General features: G+C 37.2%; 1 protein-coding gene across 3 annotated transcripts in view; it reads right to left on the bottom strand.

Moving 5' to 3' along the window:
- Positions 1–16,427, bottom strand: part of nova2 (NOVA alternative splicing regulator 2) — a 96,428-nt gene that overhangs the window by 72,519 nt on the left and 7,482 nt on the right. Inside the window, exon 1 of one of the 3 annotated variants that reach the window (XM_044120090.1) lies at positions 3,321–3,424. The exons of the other annotated variants lie outside the window; for them this stretch is intronic. Within the exon in view, the coding sequence (XP_043976025.1) occupies positions 3,321–3,366 (46 nt within the window). The 5' untranslated portion in view covers positions 3,367–3,424. Of the gene's footprint in view, positions 1–3,320; positions 3,425–16,427 lie in introns of those variants that run through there. 3 annotated transcript variants of the gene reach the window in all.

Here is a 16,427-nt window from a genome sequence, read left to right on the forward strand (position 1 = left end):
TCTTACTTGGGAAAATATGAGCTTTTCTATTTAATTTGATATTTTAAAATTTAATTTGTGCTTTGTAGCTCTTTATGCAGTTCCACTTTATTTGATGCTTTGTTCAAGGCTGCAAAATTAGTTTTAAACTGTTTATGTCTTTGAAATTAAATCTTGTCTTTTACTCAACGGTGCTAAACAAAATTTGATTTAATACAAACATAAAAACTCTGCATCATAAGCAATAAGCTATAATATAACCAAAAACAAAATGTCTTCATTAAAAATGGTTTACTAAGATCTTTATCAATAAATCTGTAAACAGAAGTTTCCCACAAACACATTTTGAAGTCGGAAACTGAAACTGGTTCTGTGTTTCTCAGCCTTGCATCATCTAATATGTCTAATAATCCAGGACACACAACGTCTGGGGACAGATTGAAAATAGGATTATAGAAAAGGACGTACTTTCTCACCGCTGAAACTTAAAGAGGTTTAATATTTAAAAATTACATCATCAGATGGACAAAAATATAAAGTTAAGTGGAAATTTTGGTATTTTAAGAAAGAAAATGGCAATAATTCATATAAGTAACAAAAATATTAAAAATCAGACAAAGGATTTTTTTTCAAAATCAGTTTCTTTCAATAAGAAACTTCAAAAACTTTAATAAAATTTGCAGGTATGTGTCTGTGTCTGGTAAATTTTTGGTTAAAACATGTTTGTTTTTCATTCAGAGGGAAGAAAATCCAGAAGTTTTACTCAAGTGAGAGTAGAAATACTTCAAAATAAAATTATTCAAAACTACAACGTAGTAAAAATACTCCTAAATGTGCATTTAAAAAAAAAAAAAGTTACTCATAAACGTAATTAGCTACTACCCAACTCTGCTGTGAGCATCCCGAGTTAGTGTCAGAAACTGCTAAACAGTGTTGAAATTAAAAAGCTAACATTTACTGAATTTTAAAAGTGATAATCAATGCAAGCAGAAAGAGTCATATTTCTTATTTGATTAGAAAAATCTGCCAGGTTTAACTTTAAAGGTTTGTTTCCTTGATGAAGTAGATTTCTGACTTCTTTTTGACCCAGACTCTTAAACTTGGTCCCTTTAAATAGAAAATAACAGCAGGGAGATGTCCAGTTGGTAGCTGTGCAGATTAGTGAGGGATGACAGTGGAGTGGCTGGGTGGGCTTCAGTCTCATCTCTGAGCGTTGAGCCGAGCCAAAGCAGGAAACCCGACACTCCCTGCCCTTCCTCAACTCGCCTAGTGATGAAATGCAAACTGCAGGGAGACCAAGAGGAAAGAATAACGAGCCTGGCCTCAGTTTACCCTGTGGGAATCCCTTCCTCCATCTTTTTTTAAAAGATGAACCCAGGCTAACTCCTGTCAGAGAGTTTGTTTCTGATTTTAAGGCCAAACTTTGCATCCTCTTCCTCCACTTCAACTCACTTTTCTCTCCTTCATCCAGAGAGACACATTGAAAAAACATGAGATTTAGCTGTTAAATTGCTCTTTAATCTTGAATAATTGTTCTTCAGGGTTTTTGAAAAGTTACAGTTAGATATTGGCACAAACATCAGTATCGGCCGATATCGGTCGTTTTTTAACATATTGGTATCGGCACGATAAATAAACCTGGGCTGATATGAACAGCCTGATATTTATGTTTTTCTGTTTGTGGTGGGGTATTCTTTTCCAAAGGTGTCGAAACGATAGTGAAATACATACAATATCGGTAAATATCGGTTATCGGCCATAACCGACATACAATATCAATATCGATCCCTACTTTAAATCAGACACTATTTTTACCATTACAATGACATAAAAAAGGAAAAAGAAATCGTGTCTCCTTTAGCATGTTTGCACATTGGGATCGTGCTATTTACAGATCATAAACAATATTTGACTGATTTCATGAATTTTTGTGGAATATTTGCACATTTTTAACGTGTCTCATCCCCATCACACTAAGAGCTTTTATTTCTGTATCAGCGGGCCCACTTCACCACCGACTGATGCAACGGTGATGTAATGTTTTTGTGCCAAAAGCATTTCATGGATGCTCAAAGCAACACTTTGAAGCTTAAAGAAGTGTCACGTTGTTTTGTCTGGTTAATTATTTTCCTCCCTTCCTGCTCTTGTTTTTCGTCCCCTTGCTACGGTTTCCTCCACCCAGTCCCATCTCCTCTCTGCAGTGACCCACTTTGGGTAAGGAGCCTCGGACTGACCTGCTTTAGATAGAGAGCTGGCTAATTATAACAGGCTCGTATTAATACGGCAGGGGAATTGGTAAATACGAAACGCACGCGCGCTCCGATCTGTGCAGAAAGCACGTGTTCGACAGCGAGCGGATAAAGAAACACTCTGTGAAACACCTCCTCCGCAAACAGATCGTTTCCGACATCATAAACAGGCCTGCTACACCTCGGCATCCTGACTCATCATATATATAAGAAGATGTAACACATGAGTCATGTTCATCACTTCAGTTGCATGGTAACACTGTTACATGTCATCAAGAAATATGCAGTTATGACCATGAAAAGTCACTTAGGAAGAGGATTTGTTGAATGTTTTAAGTTCTGATTGAGCTTAGAAAGCCAAACTATTTATGGGATGCTTCATTAAAATGAAGCAAATAAAGTTTTGTGGTGCTTCTATAACAAACTTCCAAAAAACTGAAAACAGCTGAAGCACTGAGTTCCTTCAAATAAAGACTAAAAACCCGCCTGACCCATAATAAATGAAACATTGACCAAAGTGGGTAATGATTTTGTTGATGGCACACATCAAAATGTAACATTTGTTCCACTGTTGACTGTAAGATGCTTTCTTTATAAGTTTGTAATTTTGTGTTTTTATGATGTAAAGCACGTTGAACCACCTTGCTGCTGAAATAGACGTGATTGATTGATTGACAATAACCAGCTGGATTCTATAACTGCAAAGCTAAGCTAATATTAAAAATCCGATTATAACCCAGCTACATTCACACAGCTTATTGAGTAACAAATATCTTGCTCTTAAATAACAATTAAGCTGAAAATAAAAATTTATAGAGTCTAAATAATAAACTTTCATTAGTAAAAAATCACATAAAGCACTTTGAACGGCCTTTTTGCTGAAATGTCCTATACAAATAAACTTGATTGATTGATAGATTAAAAGAGAATAAATGTTACATTTTTAATGGAAGTCAAAAAGTCCCGAAAGAGGGTAGGGTTTTTCTACTGCTAAGGCTAGCATTTCCTTATCACCGTTACATTTTAAAACGCTGTTATATTAAGTATTTTAAGGCGATGTTATTAAGAGGCACAGTGAAAAGACTCACTTACGGCTCTGGAGTTGTAAATTTGCAGGCTTGTAATCTAGGGCAAACATATTAGCATCGATTAGCAACGCTTATGGACGGCTTCCACGTTAATGTTTACAGCCGGAAGTTTCGCGCATGCGCACAACGCTGGAGGACGAGATGATTCTTTTACTTGCCATCCGTAGCCGCGCTGCCGCGCTAGAACGATTACTTTAACTAAACTAAATCTGGAGATGTAGAGAATTCATCGCATATCGCCACAGCAAAGGAAGGTTTCTGAAAAGTAGGACACTTCTTTTTTTGCTGGCGGGGGGTAGAATCGGCGAACAAACATGCGCCAACTGGGGGGTAGAATCGGCGGAATGGAGAGTGGCAATGTAATCACAATACACTGTAAGCTATGTAATGTGTTTTGAGGCAGTTGACCAAAATCCCGGACGATTTTTAAATTCCCCCCGGACATTTTTTTAGGTCTGAAAAGTAGGACATGTCCGGGAAAAAGAGGACGTCTGGTCACCCTTGACTAGCTGATTTAAATACTTGCTCTACTGGTATGTTGGTGTTTATGTCGCCTTTTTAAACATTTTTTTAACAGAACTTTAACACACCGAATGCAGGAAAAGCACATTACATAGCTAAAATATTGCCTTTTCTGATTATTATTAAATAAAAAAAGTGACTTTGTACAATACCCAAGATACGTTATGATTTAAACAAGTAACTAATTTAAACAAGCTAACACTGTTAGCTCAGTCAGACATGATTAGCATAAATATGATGGAGTGTGGTGAAAAGTAGTTAAAATTGTAACTACTAATAGTTTCATTTTTGTGTCAATGCAGAAACCCTCAAGTTAAGATGAAACCGTATTTAAGTTTTCTAAGTAAACTACTTCAAGTGTCTGTCTTTAGCTATTAATAACTCAGTTTTGCTAATAGCTACTGTGATTTCAGTTATTTGTTGTCCTGTTATTCAGCATTTGGCATCATTTTAACAACTTGTTTATTAATGTATTAGTCGCCTAATCACTCGCATTCAAAGTAAACAATAAACTGTTAAAGAAAACAAGAATGAATGTGTTACACTTAAAGACGTTCACAGTGAGAGATACCAGAAGCTAAAAGAAACAAATCATAGCTTCCACTGTTGTTTTGTATATCTTGATATGTACCAATTATTGCAGCTGGTTTTGGTTTTCAGCTTTTTGTTTGTTAGACATTCACTCAAAGCTGAACAAGCACCAGAGAATAAATCAAACTTTCAGACCCACAATTTGCTTACAGCTACAGATGCCACATAGCTGAAAACAGCGACTGCGTCAAAACGACCATTAGGTCATCGAAAACTTTAATTTAAAACACCTTAAGCCGCAGCACACTGTGCACAACACAGTTAACCGGGGCGCCTGCCTGGAAACACATGGCGATGTCAGTATTGTTTCATCCCTGTCCTACTTTGCTTCGACTTTGTGACTAGATTTTCCAAACTGCCAGATTTCTTGTGGCCAAATCGAACCTCAGATACATGCACTGTGACACGGTTATAAAAATAAACTTATTACTCATTTGCTCTGGAAACTACACCATTAAAGCACCCGTGTGCAACAGAGCAGAGTGTGTGTTTGTGTAGATCTGTAGTTCAGTGGGTTCCCAAACCGCCGCCAGGGTTGCCAGATCTGACGGACAGTGTCCTAAAAAAAACAACCGAAACATTTAATCTAATGAAATTCATGGTGAAAGAATCAATTATAATCATAGATACAGACAAGCCAAAGCAGTTTTGGTTGTCCTTTATTACATTCTGACCAGAACCAGATCCCACTGGGACTTTAACAAAGTGAGACTTGAGTTTTTTGTCCTTTTAAATTATGAAGTTGCCCTGGGATTTCGGTTTTACAACACCACTACATAATGACACTTGATTAACCAATGACTAATCACTGATGATGTCACGTTCGAGACATTCTAGAGATTTCTAAACAAATTAGTTTGATTAATCTCCACTATGTAACATTAACACATTAACATTTTTGGATTAATCACGTGCTGAATGTGTCATTTGTGAACTCCCAGTTGATCGTAAAGGTCGAGTGAGTAGATTGCATGACAGCCGCCTATCATTTATCCAGTCACTTTATTGATATATGGAGCGGCCTTAACAGCTGCTGGTAATGTTACATTTACTTGTTATAACAAAAAGAAGAAACAACTCTTTCTGACACTTGTATCACTTAACATGCACAAACAACACAGCTAAGTTCAGCAAAAGTAGCTCGTTAGGGAATTAGCTTAAATGTTTAGGCCTCGATTTTTCTGTTAGAGTTAAGAAAAAATGTAAAGATAAGTGAGAGAGCTGAACTAGGAAGATATCACTTTATTCTCAATATATTTATAAAGAAATACATGTTTTGTATTTTTGTAGTAGGTAGAACATTTTGACTTTATAGGTGCTCACTGAAGAAGTGAGTACCCTGTGTTAACACGTTAATCTTGACAGCCCTACTGATTAGCCGGACTGATTTATCGGCGCCGATTTCCTTAGTTTTAGGAAATTGGCAATCGGCGGATACTTACATATGAAGCAGAGGTCTAAAACTCAGCCACTGTCCTCAAAACAAATTGCATCAGCCAAAATTGGAATCGGCAGGTCAGACTTTTTAGAGATTGTAATCAGCAGTCGGCCAGAAAACAGCAATCGGTGCACCCCTACTGCTAAAAATGTCAATAACACGGCATTTTATTAACAGTTTTGTGCTTTGAAAGAATTTTCCTCTAAGCTTTTCTAAAAACCCTCCAAATGTTGTGAAACGCAGCCCAATTTTCAACAACCCGCCCAAAGCTGGTTTTTTCCAGCCCAACCTGGCAACCCTGCCGGCTGCTGCGACGAGGGTCTTTGTTTTCACTCCTCTGAGCGTCTCTCACACAAGACGCAGGAAGTCCCCACACTTCCTTTAACGAGAAGACACAAAAAGAAAGAAAAGAAAAAGGCCACCAGCTGGTTATGAATGGAAGGAGCTTACTGCATGGTCTCAGAGCGAGTCCGCAGAGACTGCGCTCCACCGTACTGTGTGTGTTTAGACAAAACCGAAGCAGATGCAAAATCCACGGAAAAAAGACAAACTCATTCAAAATGAGGTTCTGGAGCTGCAGCGTTTGTTTACAATAAATAATAAATCCTTCTCCACCACGACGTAACTGGATGTGTAAACAGTCCAATCTGTTGCTAAGGCCCCCAGCAGAACCAGCAGGCCCAGAATAGGCTCGCCAACGTCGGGGGGGATTGAACGCTCAAATCCTGGGATCTGGTGTCCTCAGGCCTGCAGAGGCCACGCAACGCAGCCGGACAACACCAGATTCTCCACTTCATCCTCATTCACGCAAACCAGCAGGAGACATTTAAAACAGAAGATCATTTCCTTTTTAAAAATATTTCACCACACTGCAAAAACACAAAACCAATTTAGATTGAATTTCTAGTACAAATATCAGAATCAGAATTATTGTTGTTGTTGTTCACAAAAAGCACAACAAAATTTTTAAAAACAGCAACTCTCAAAGTCAAAACGAATAATAGAATAAAATAAATAAGTATATCTCAATAAATTTAAACCTATAGTAGAAATACAGAACAACTGTTAAAATGTGTGGAAAGAAGAGCAAACTTAATTACAAGAGACTTTTCAGCAAGAAATTAAAGCTTGTTTTAAGTAAATAATTCCTTAATACAGATAAAAAATAGTTCTGGTTCCTCTGGCAGATTATTTAACTTATAACAAGACATTTTCTCCATTTTAAAAGTGAAATAATCTGCCAGTGGAACTACAACTGGGTTGCTAGGTAACGGGCTGGGCGTGGCTTGGGTTGCTAGGTAACGGCGCAGTGGAATATTCTACCAGCAGAACCTTCAATATTAAGACATTTCTGATTTAAAACAAGCCTCTCTATCTTGTTGTAAAGTTACTTATAAGTTAGTTTTGTCTTATTTGGAGTGTGCTAAGATATTTGCACTAGAAACCAGACTAAAAAGATTTTTTGTTTTTCCAGAATTAATGTTATTTTGTATCAGCTAACTAAACAAGCACACTGCAGAACTAGCTTTTCAGATTTATTTTCCACAATTTGGCAAAACATAAATAGAAGGAGGGCAGAACGATACGGATGAAAAACATCAATATTGAAGCATTTCATATCAGGTGATAGTGATCAGTTTATCTGAAATACTTCCAGACCTTTCTTGTTTTATCCACAGTCTTCACTTCATGCCAGTCTTTTTTTCCATTTTTAAGCAGTTAAACTTGTTTTATTTCAAGTGTACTAAAATATTTGCACTAGAAACTCAACCAAAATTACTTGGTAAGGTTTTATGTTTTTGCAGTGCATATCATTTTATGGTGTATGCCTTTGCCAAAGCCATATTTTTTATTTAGTATGTTTTTATCAGATATAAGCAAATACTTACATGCATGGCTTATTAAAAATGAATAAATTTGTTAGAATACTAATCTTATTTTAATCTGTTTATCTTCAATGAACATATCACAGATGGTGCTTTGGTTGTTTTGTATAGGATTGGCAAATAAATTTGTGTAAAGATGACATGTGAATTCAAATTTCTGAAATAAAAATTCTTCTTCAACAAGAGTTGAGACCAAAGCACTGGAGTTAAGACTTTTATCATCCAGTTTTTGGTAGAAAGAGAGAAAAACAATGAATCACATAAATGGAAATTATTGAACTCATTTTATTTTATTATGCGATTAATTTACTTATTGTTTATTATGTTTATATGTTGTGCTGAAGTTGATACAGCTCTTACTATTAAATTGTAGTAGTTCCTGAGCGAGATACAAATAAAAACAGCAAAAAAAAAAAGAGCTACGTATGAGCAGAGCTGGGTAGGGCAGCAAAAAACTACTCAAGTAAGAGTAGCACTACTTCAACATACTTTTACACAAGTAATAATAAAAAGTAGCAAGTAAGAGTAAAAATAGTTGGTAAAAAGTTTACTGAAGTACTGAGTAACTGATCAAATTATCAATCATTTAATATTTTAAAATTACATCATCAGATGGAGCAAAATATAAGGTTGAGTGGAATTTTTTGTATTTTAAGGACCAAAATGACAATAATTCATGTAAGTAACAAAAAATAACAACATCAGGCAAAATCATGTTTTTCAAAATCAGTTTTTTTCAATAAAAAAATCAGAAACTTTAACAAACAGTGCAGGTGTGTGTCTGTGTCTGGTGGATTTCTGACTAAAACATGTTTCTTTTTCATTCAGTGGGTAAAAAATCCAGAAATTTTACACATGGAGGAGCAGAAATACTTCACAATAAAATAACTGAAAATAAAAATACTCCTAAAAGTTATTTTTTTCAAATAAATTCCTCAAGTAAATGCAATTGACTAAATATAACTAGTTACTACCCACCTCTGAATTTTAGTGGACAAAATAACAGTTATCAGTTTGATAAAGGTAAAAGAATAAATAAATAAAGCGTGTTTTTGGGGGTAGAAGGAAAAAACGTTGATCCGGTTTGATGAAAGGAGGTTCTGGTTCTGGAATGGCGGCTCGGAGCTCTGGGGAGTCGGAAAATATTCATCTCCCTTAAGCAGGGAGAGTTAAGGGGGTGTGCAGGCTTTGTCTAACACACCCCTCTGGTCTTTTGTTAGAAGGCAGCACACACACACACACACACACACACAAGCGAGCGAGTCCAAAGCTCTCCAGCCGTGAGGCTCTGACCAGCTGTCTGCGCTCTAAAAGACGGCCTTCGTCACTCAGAAACAAACACAGGAAACGTTTCTGCTTCATCCTTTTCTCACATTTACCGTCGCTGACTCAGTTATTCTACTTTTTTATGTTTTAAAAGATTCAAATCGTTTGACCTTTCTTATTGTCAGAAAGGCCAAACAAACTTGATAGTCCAAAGTCAAATTTTAACTGAGTATTGTTGCTTGTTTTATTTGACTTCCACCGTACTGAGCTGCATTTAACACTGTCTGCAATAATTCTTTGAATTCATGAGTTGGAACAACGTTTAATTTCCCTTGGGGATCAATAAAGTATTTTTTTTATTTGAAACCCGACAGTTAAAAAAAACCCCAGCAACATCTTGCTGCATCATTTCAGTTTGCAACAAAGGCGCAGGACGAGCCAATCGGGGGAAAACATGGCGGCTAACAACAATAGCTTAACGCGGTCACTTTGTTTCTGTGTGAGTGTGAGAATCGGCATTGTTGGGAGCGTTTCGGAGGCGGGGGGTCCTTCCAGTCGCCCTCTCTCTTTCATCACAGCCTCATCCATATTCATGGCCGCCCTCATCGCTCTCCTCGCCTGTTAGCCGCCGTTAGCTCTGACCGACCGCCTGCTCAGCCAATAGCGTCCCTCCTTTCATGAGAACATCGCCAACCTCTCTGTTCACCCCACCCTGTTCAATCCCTTCTTCTTCTTTTTTTATTTTTTTATTTTTGCAATTTGACGCATTGGCTTAAAAAACAGCTAGACGGTGAGGAGGTAACGGGGGAGAGGGAGAAGATGTTGCTGCCGACGGTGGCGTTATCATCGACCGGCCTAGGAAACGGTTGACGAGCGAGCGTCGTCAACAGCGGCGGCGCGGACAAAAGGATGGAAGAAGGGCGTGATTATCGTGGACTAAGAGGAGAGAGTGAAGAAAACAGGCGTGTCGCAGAGAAAAAGCAGCGTTTGTGTTCACAGAAACGCCTCGAAACGATCCGAACTGTGCAATTAATTCAATATATCCGAGTGTTAGACATGTAATTATCACGTAATTACCACGTATTCACAAGTAATGTCATGACCACCAGCCTGTCATGACAAATTTAGCCAGACAATAAATTGGCCCAAAAGTTATTGCGATAAACGATATTATTGTCATTTTGAGACCATTTTTGAGTGATAAACTTAAAATTTTAATGAATATTTGCCATTGGTACTGAAAGACAAAAAACAAAACAGAAACAATAAATAAAATGAATTATGAAGTTTTTGTAAACAAGAAATGGCCAGTTGAACACCAGATTGGAGACTTTTACCATCCAGTTTTTGATAGAAAAAGAGAAAAAAAATCAAAAATAATTTAGTTAAATCTTAATTTAATCTTAATTTACAAGTTATGATCATTATAATAATGTTCACAAGGATTGAAATTAGTTTTACAAAGTCTTTAAGACGTTTTTTGGACCAGTGACGTGCGGTCAGGGGAGGCAGGTGAGGCACTGCCTCACCAGCCATCATGGAAAGAAAGAAAATATATAATCATAAAGTAATTTAAATTGTTATATTCATCCGGTGGTTTGTACTAAAAAATATTTATTTTTCATGTAGCTTCACCAATTTCGATTTTTATTTGTTCAAAATCGCTGAATTTTCTTATTTTCCCATTCAAATGCTTGGAAGCGATGCCGGTGAGGCAGCAGCGAGCTCTGCCTCACCTTGGATTGCGCAACCCCTGGCTCTGCGCTGGCTGCTAAGCGGAGAGAGCATGTTGCTGTACGGCGTCAATAAAATGGTTTAAACAAATTTAATATGTGAACTTATTTCCAATAATTTAGCTTATGTATATAATGTACAGTGCTTTTTGTCACCAACTGTGTTTGTGTAACGTGCTTCGTGTAATGAGCGATTATAAACGGCAGAGAACAGGTTCGAGGTGAGGCAGGCAGTTCTCTTGCCTCATGGCAGGGGGCGCTCAAGATCCCAGACGTTCGTCTTGTTCTCTCCTCAACTGCCGAGTAAGTGACAGCGAGCTAGGCTAAACGATTCGGGAAGCAAGTCAAGTGCAGCGATAGATTATAATAGAGATAGTGATTTTTTTCCTCTCGCTTATCCCGACTTTCGACATGGATTATTTTATTTTGTTTTGTTTTTTAAGGAAATGTGTGTTTTGTGAGCTACAGTTTGTATGTGTAAGGATGCAGAAGTGAAACATAACCTGTAAACTGCTGTCAATCTATGCATCTATTTGCAAATCTGATTCTGATGACGTCAGTGCTTCACCAGCTATGAACCTCACCGCACGTCACTGTTTTGGACTAATTGTTACCAAGCATTTCATACTTACTGCCACAATGATTTAACTGTAAAACCGGATTTCCTGACAAAATATGACACATTACCATGTTTCTGTCTACGAATCTGTATACACTGCAAAAAAAAACAAAAAAAAATCCTACCAAGTGCAAATATCTTAGTACACTTGAAATAAGACAAAATTAACTTACAATTAACTTTTTAGCAAGAAATATAGGCTTATTTTAAGTAACTCCTGAATATTTGTGAAAAAGTTAAACTTCCATTGGTAGAGTAGTGCGCTCTGCCGTTACCTAGCAACCCCAGCCAAGCCAAGCCCGTAACCTAGCAACCAAGTTCCGGTTCCACTGGCAGATTGTTTCACTAATAACAAGGGAAAAATGTCTTGTTACAAGCAATACTTTACCTTTTTCATTGATATCTAGGGATTATTTACTCAAAAAAACTCCTACATCTTGATAAAAAAAAGTTACTTGTAAGTTAATTTTATCTCTTTTCAAGTGAACTAAGATATTTTGACCAAAAATACTTGGAAAGATTTGGCTTTTGCAGTGTATGTGTTGCCTTGTATTGTGTTAATCATGTTGATTATTACACATTTACTTAATGTTAAAAAGTTGGATCAATGTGAAAATGGCTGCCAAAAAAACCCAAAGTCCAGCGCAAGAGCGAGCAGAACATCAGGAAAAAATAAAATTAAATTAAGATCAATATCTTCAAAGACCTGAAGTCATACAGCCAGGACTCAACACGGTTGAGTGTGTGTGTGTGTGTGTGTGTGTGTGTGTGTGTGTGTGTGCTGTTAATCCATCATTTCCACGCCTTCCTTCATCTCTTTCATTAAACCTGGGCTCTGCTTTTTGCAGGTAGTTGGACATAAAACACAGCGACAGACACACACATGCAGAAACCTTCAGTCTGTCACTTGGCAAGGGCGTTTCAAGGTCGCCGCCTCTTTCTTCCCAACAACAGCCAACCCGTCCATTTACTAAATGAATGAACTATATCTTAGAGGACGGAGAGCAGACGTACAGACGGAAAAAATAAAATAATGAAAGTAAGAGCAGGGCTGGGAATATGTACAAAAAACTCATCCCCAATCAGTTTAATAACCTGAAAATTCAGACGTTAAACTTGGATTCAGTCACATAAAATGTTCAATTCCTGAAATTAAAATGAAAAAAAGGAAGCATTCTGAGTTACATAAGAGTTTTTAAAGGCTTATGCAAGCTGTTTTTTCTACCTAAAACCTACATTTGTTTTAAAGCTCCAGACTGCCGACGGGAACTGTAAGGTTCTGCAGCTAAAAGGCTAATGCTAATGCTTTCTGCTAGCTTTTTAGAGTCTTCTGGGTGAGATCGTGCCCTAAGCATGATGGAAAATAGGTCAGGACGGAGGTTATTCCAGTTAACTAAAACTAACAAAGTAACAAAAAGTGAAATTGAGAAAACATTTTTGTTAACTGTAATTAATGGGTGAAACGATGACTAGCTAGAACATTGTGCGTTTATAAAACTAACTAAAACATATTGAAATTATTGATATAATATTTTTTATAATAATATCCTTTGTTTTCATGCTTATGAATCTATTATTTAACCTTTTGAAATGATGTGAAATAATTTTTTTTACATCAGCTGTCAGCAAATTGCCGACAGTGGCTATGCTACTAGCGGCTACGCTACGCTAGTCCACAAGATGGCAGCCACAAAAGTTGGTAGAAAATGCCAGAGTCAGTTGGTTGTTCAACAATAACTGAACACGAGTTTTAAAGAATAATATCTTCTCTTGGGTATTTACTGGATCTAGAAAATTATGAACTCATCGTATTATCAAGTCTGTTTCATTCGTTAATATATTTAATTTGTATTTTTAATTTCTTGTCTTCCTAATAGTTTTGGGTTTTTCTTTGTAGTTCACTTTTACTCATTATTATTATTTTTTTGTTGGTCTGATTCAGTTAGTTTTGCTACTTTTTATTAGTTAAATATGGTTTATTAGTTACAGTAGTAGTTTTGGTTCATTTTCATGCGTAAATTCAAAAAGGTTAAAATATTTTGTTTATGTTTAGGGAATTGGTTGCTAGGTGACAGATTGGGCTTGGCTGGGGTTGCTAGGTAACGGCGCAGTAGAATATTCTACCAGTGGAACTGGAACATTTTCATTAATACTAATGAATTATTTACTTGAAACAAACTCCTTTTTATTGCTGAAAGATTCTTATGAGTAAACTTTGTCTTTTTTCACTAGTTGCAGTAGAAAATACTCGGTCGGGTTTTGTGTTTTTGCAGTGAAGTTGTCGCTCCTTCAGTACCAACAAGAGAAACTGGATGAAATATTAACGGTGAGCTGATTAAAGGTCTGATCGCTCCATGATGAATTCCTTTAATAGCGTGGGGGGCGGGGGGCGGGCGCCTGCTGCCGGGCGCGGGGGGGGGAACACGTAAGAGCGGCGGAGGGTCGGCGGATTAGCCGGCTGACGGTGGGGTGGGGGATGTGGAGCAAACTCACTGATCCTTTCCGTCTATAAGATCAGCCTCAGCTTTTGCTGTTTGGTGAGCAACTGGGATTTATGAGGAACTGGGGGGTTGATGGGATGGTCGCTGCGGCGGTCCCGTGTCGTTTCTGCTCCCTGACTGCTGACCTGCCTTTTTTAAAAATCTTTTTTTCTTTTTGTTAGGTTTGCACATTTTCGATCAAGCTTCCACCACCCTGACACATGCATCCTTTTGTTCTCATTCGTCTTTGTCAAAAAAGCATTGAATGAAATAAACAGAAAAATTCCGTCCCTGCAGAATTTTATGGGATTTTCTTGTTTGAATCTTTTAGAGAAATCTTTACTATGTTGTTTATTTTTACCCTTTTGCAACTAGAAAGTTTGAAAACTTCGATCAGAAACAACCAATTTTCCCATGATTTGCTGTGACCATCTATAAACTGCGTATTTTGACATTTTGAGAATGAAATTGCTTAATGTAATCGCGCCAAAGTTTTTTGATGAAAAGTTTTGATGCTGATATGAGTTTTTTTTTTCTTTTTTGGTAGCATGTAAACTGCAATGGAAACACTTTTTTTCCCCGTCACACGATTCACATGATCAACAGCAGGATGTTACTACAGGCGGAAATGACAAAGAAGACGACAGAAAGTCATTTTTAACAAATCGCGTGAAGAAACATATTCACGTGGGATTTCTGCGTTTCTTATTTAACGGAAACACCATGTAACCCGGGTGTAAATTTTGACTTCCATTTCCCCCATTTTAAATCTCACGATACCGCTAATATAATACCAGCGATTCTCGCGAGATTGTCCATAGCCAATCGCTGTTGGGCTCTGTATCACATGTACCAACACCGCCCATTCGGCTAGGTATATTAGTTGGAGCAGGGAAGAGTGAGATTAGGACGCGCTGGGAGGAGCAGAGCTGCAGGTTAGTTGAGCACAGTCATTAATCAATTTTCAAATCTGTGTTATGCTCACACAATCTACTAAACCATAGGGGCCAACTACATGTACCCAGAAGGAGGTGGGGGGAAAAAAGCCCATTTTGTGGGTGGAAACTGTCCACTGTAAAAGTGTGGAATCGGTGAGTCTCTGTCGTGACTTAGCATTAGCCCATATCAGTTGGTTGTGTAGCTACTAAATTACTGACGGTAACCCAATTGAGTAGCAATAAGCTGTCTTAAATTATTTATTTGAGCACTTGTTTAGATTTGAGTTTTCATATTTCATGTTAAGAAATTTACATGATATTTATTGAATGTAACTTGTCTGGAATTTTATATTTATGAAAATGCATATTGACTTTTAGAATTATTTGTAGTGCAAAGAGTGCTATGTGATGAATTTGTGTGCACACTAGAAGGATGGCGAGCTAGAACGTCTGGAATGAAAGACTGCACTTTGTGCTGGAGGACTTCTGCTTCTCCTGCCTGGTGGTAGGAGGCTCCTGCAGCAAATGAACAATTTTAAATTCCATTTTGATCTGACTTTTTGTCAGTACGGACCTGCACCAAGCACCTCAACGATTGATTGGGACCTCTAACCAAACCCAGCTGGGGTAGATTAACTAAAGTGTGGAGGTTCATGTGGAACTGTGGAACTGATTATTCTTGTTTTCTTTGGTTATTATTTTGTTTTCCCCTTTTCTTTTTGTGCATTTCTTTTGTTATGGCCAATTGGATCTTGTAAATATGTATAAATTTCCACAATATAAATCCAAGACACCTGCAAACTGCAAATTTTCTACTGTCTGCTCCTTCATGAGTCGCACCTATTCTCAGAATTTCTAAAATTAACTCATTGATCTTGGTGGTTACTATTCATTTACATTTATTGAGAAAAATAATATTACCTTTTCATTAATATGCTACAACCACAGTAGTGAAATTGTGTTTTTTCTACATTAATGGAATAACGACAAAGTTTTGCGGACATTTGAATGGAAACACAGCTACTGACATACAAGTACAATATTGGAAAACAAATTAAAAATGTTAATATAAGAATAAATTCCTAACAGTTTGTGATCCATAAATACACCAGACACTTTAATGTTTTTTTTTTTTAGTTTAAGAAAAATCAGACGAAGGGAAGAGAAATAATAATCTTCTTTTCCGCCTTTGAGAAAACCTGCAGCACATTTCCTTCTTAAAATAATCGGTCACAATCAGACGTGTTAGATCATAAAGAAAACCAGAAATCGGTTTTGGCCGGTCTGAGTCTGATCGGTGCGTGTTTCAGTTCTGCTTCTGCAAATTAAAAACGCAACTTTTATATTCATCCCGACCGCAAAGTGAACCAAGGATAAACTTTTCAACAACACATCAGCAGATGATATGGCCAGCATGAGGTCAAAGGTCATCAGCAGTCACCTGTGCAGTTATGTTGAACATCATGAAATAAAAACAAACACTGGATCTGCGTTAAAAAAAAAAGCATGGCAATGGATGTTATGGAACTGAAAACATACAATTTAAACAATATCACCATGCATTACTCTGAGCAATGAAAAGAATGAAGGTCCTGTTTAAATGTCTCTGTTAAAAGATCCTAATTGTTTAAATTCTGT

Source organism: Gambusia affinis, linkage group LG06 (genome assembly GCF_019740435.1).
Source record: "Gambusia affinis linkage group LG06, SWU_Gaff_1.0, whole genome shotgun sequence".
NCBI lineage: Eukaryota > Metazoa > Chordata > Actinopteri > Cyprinodontiformes > Poeciliidae > Gambusia > Gambusia affinis.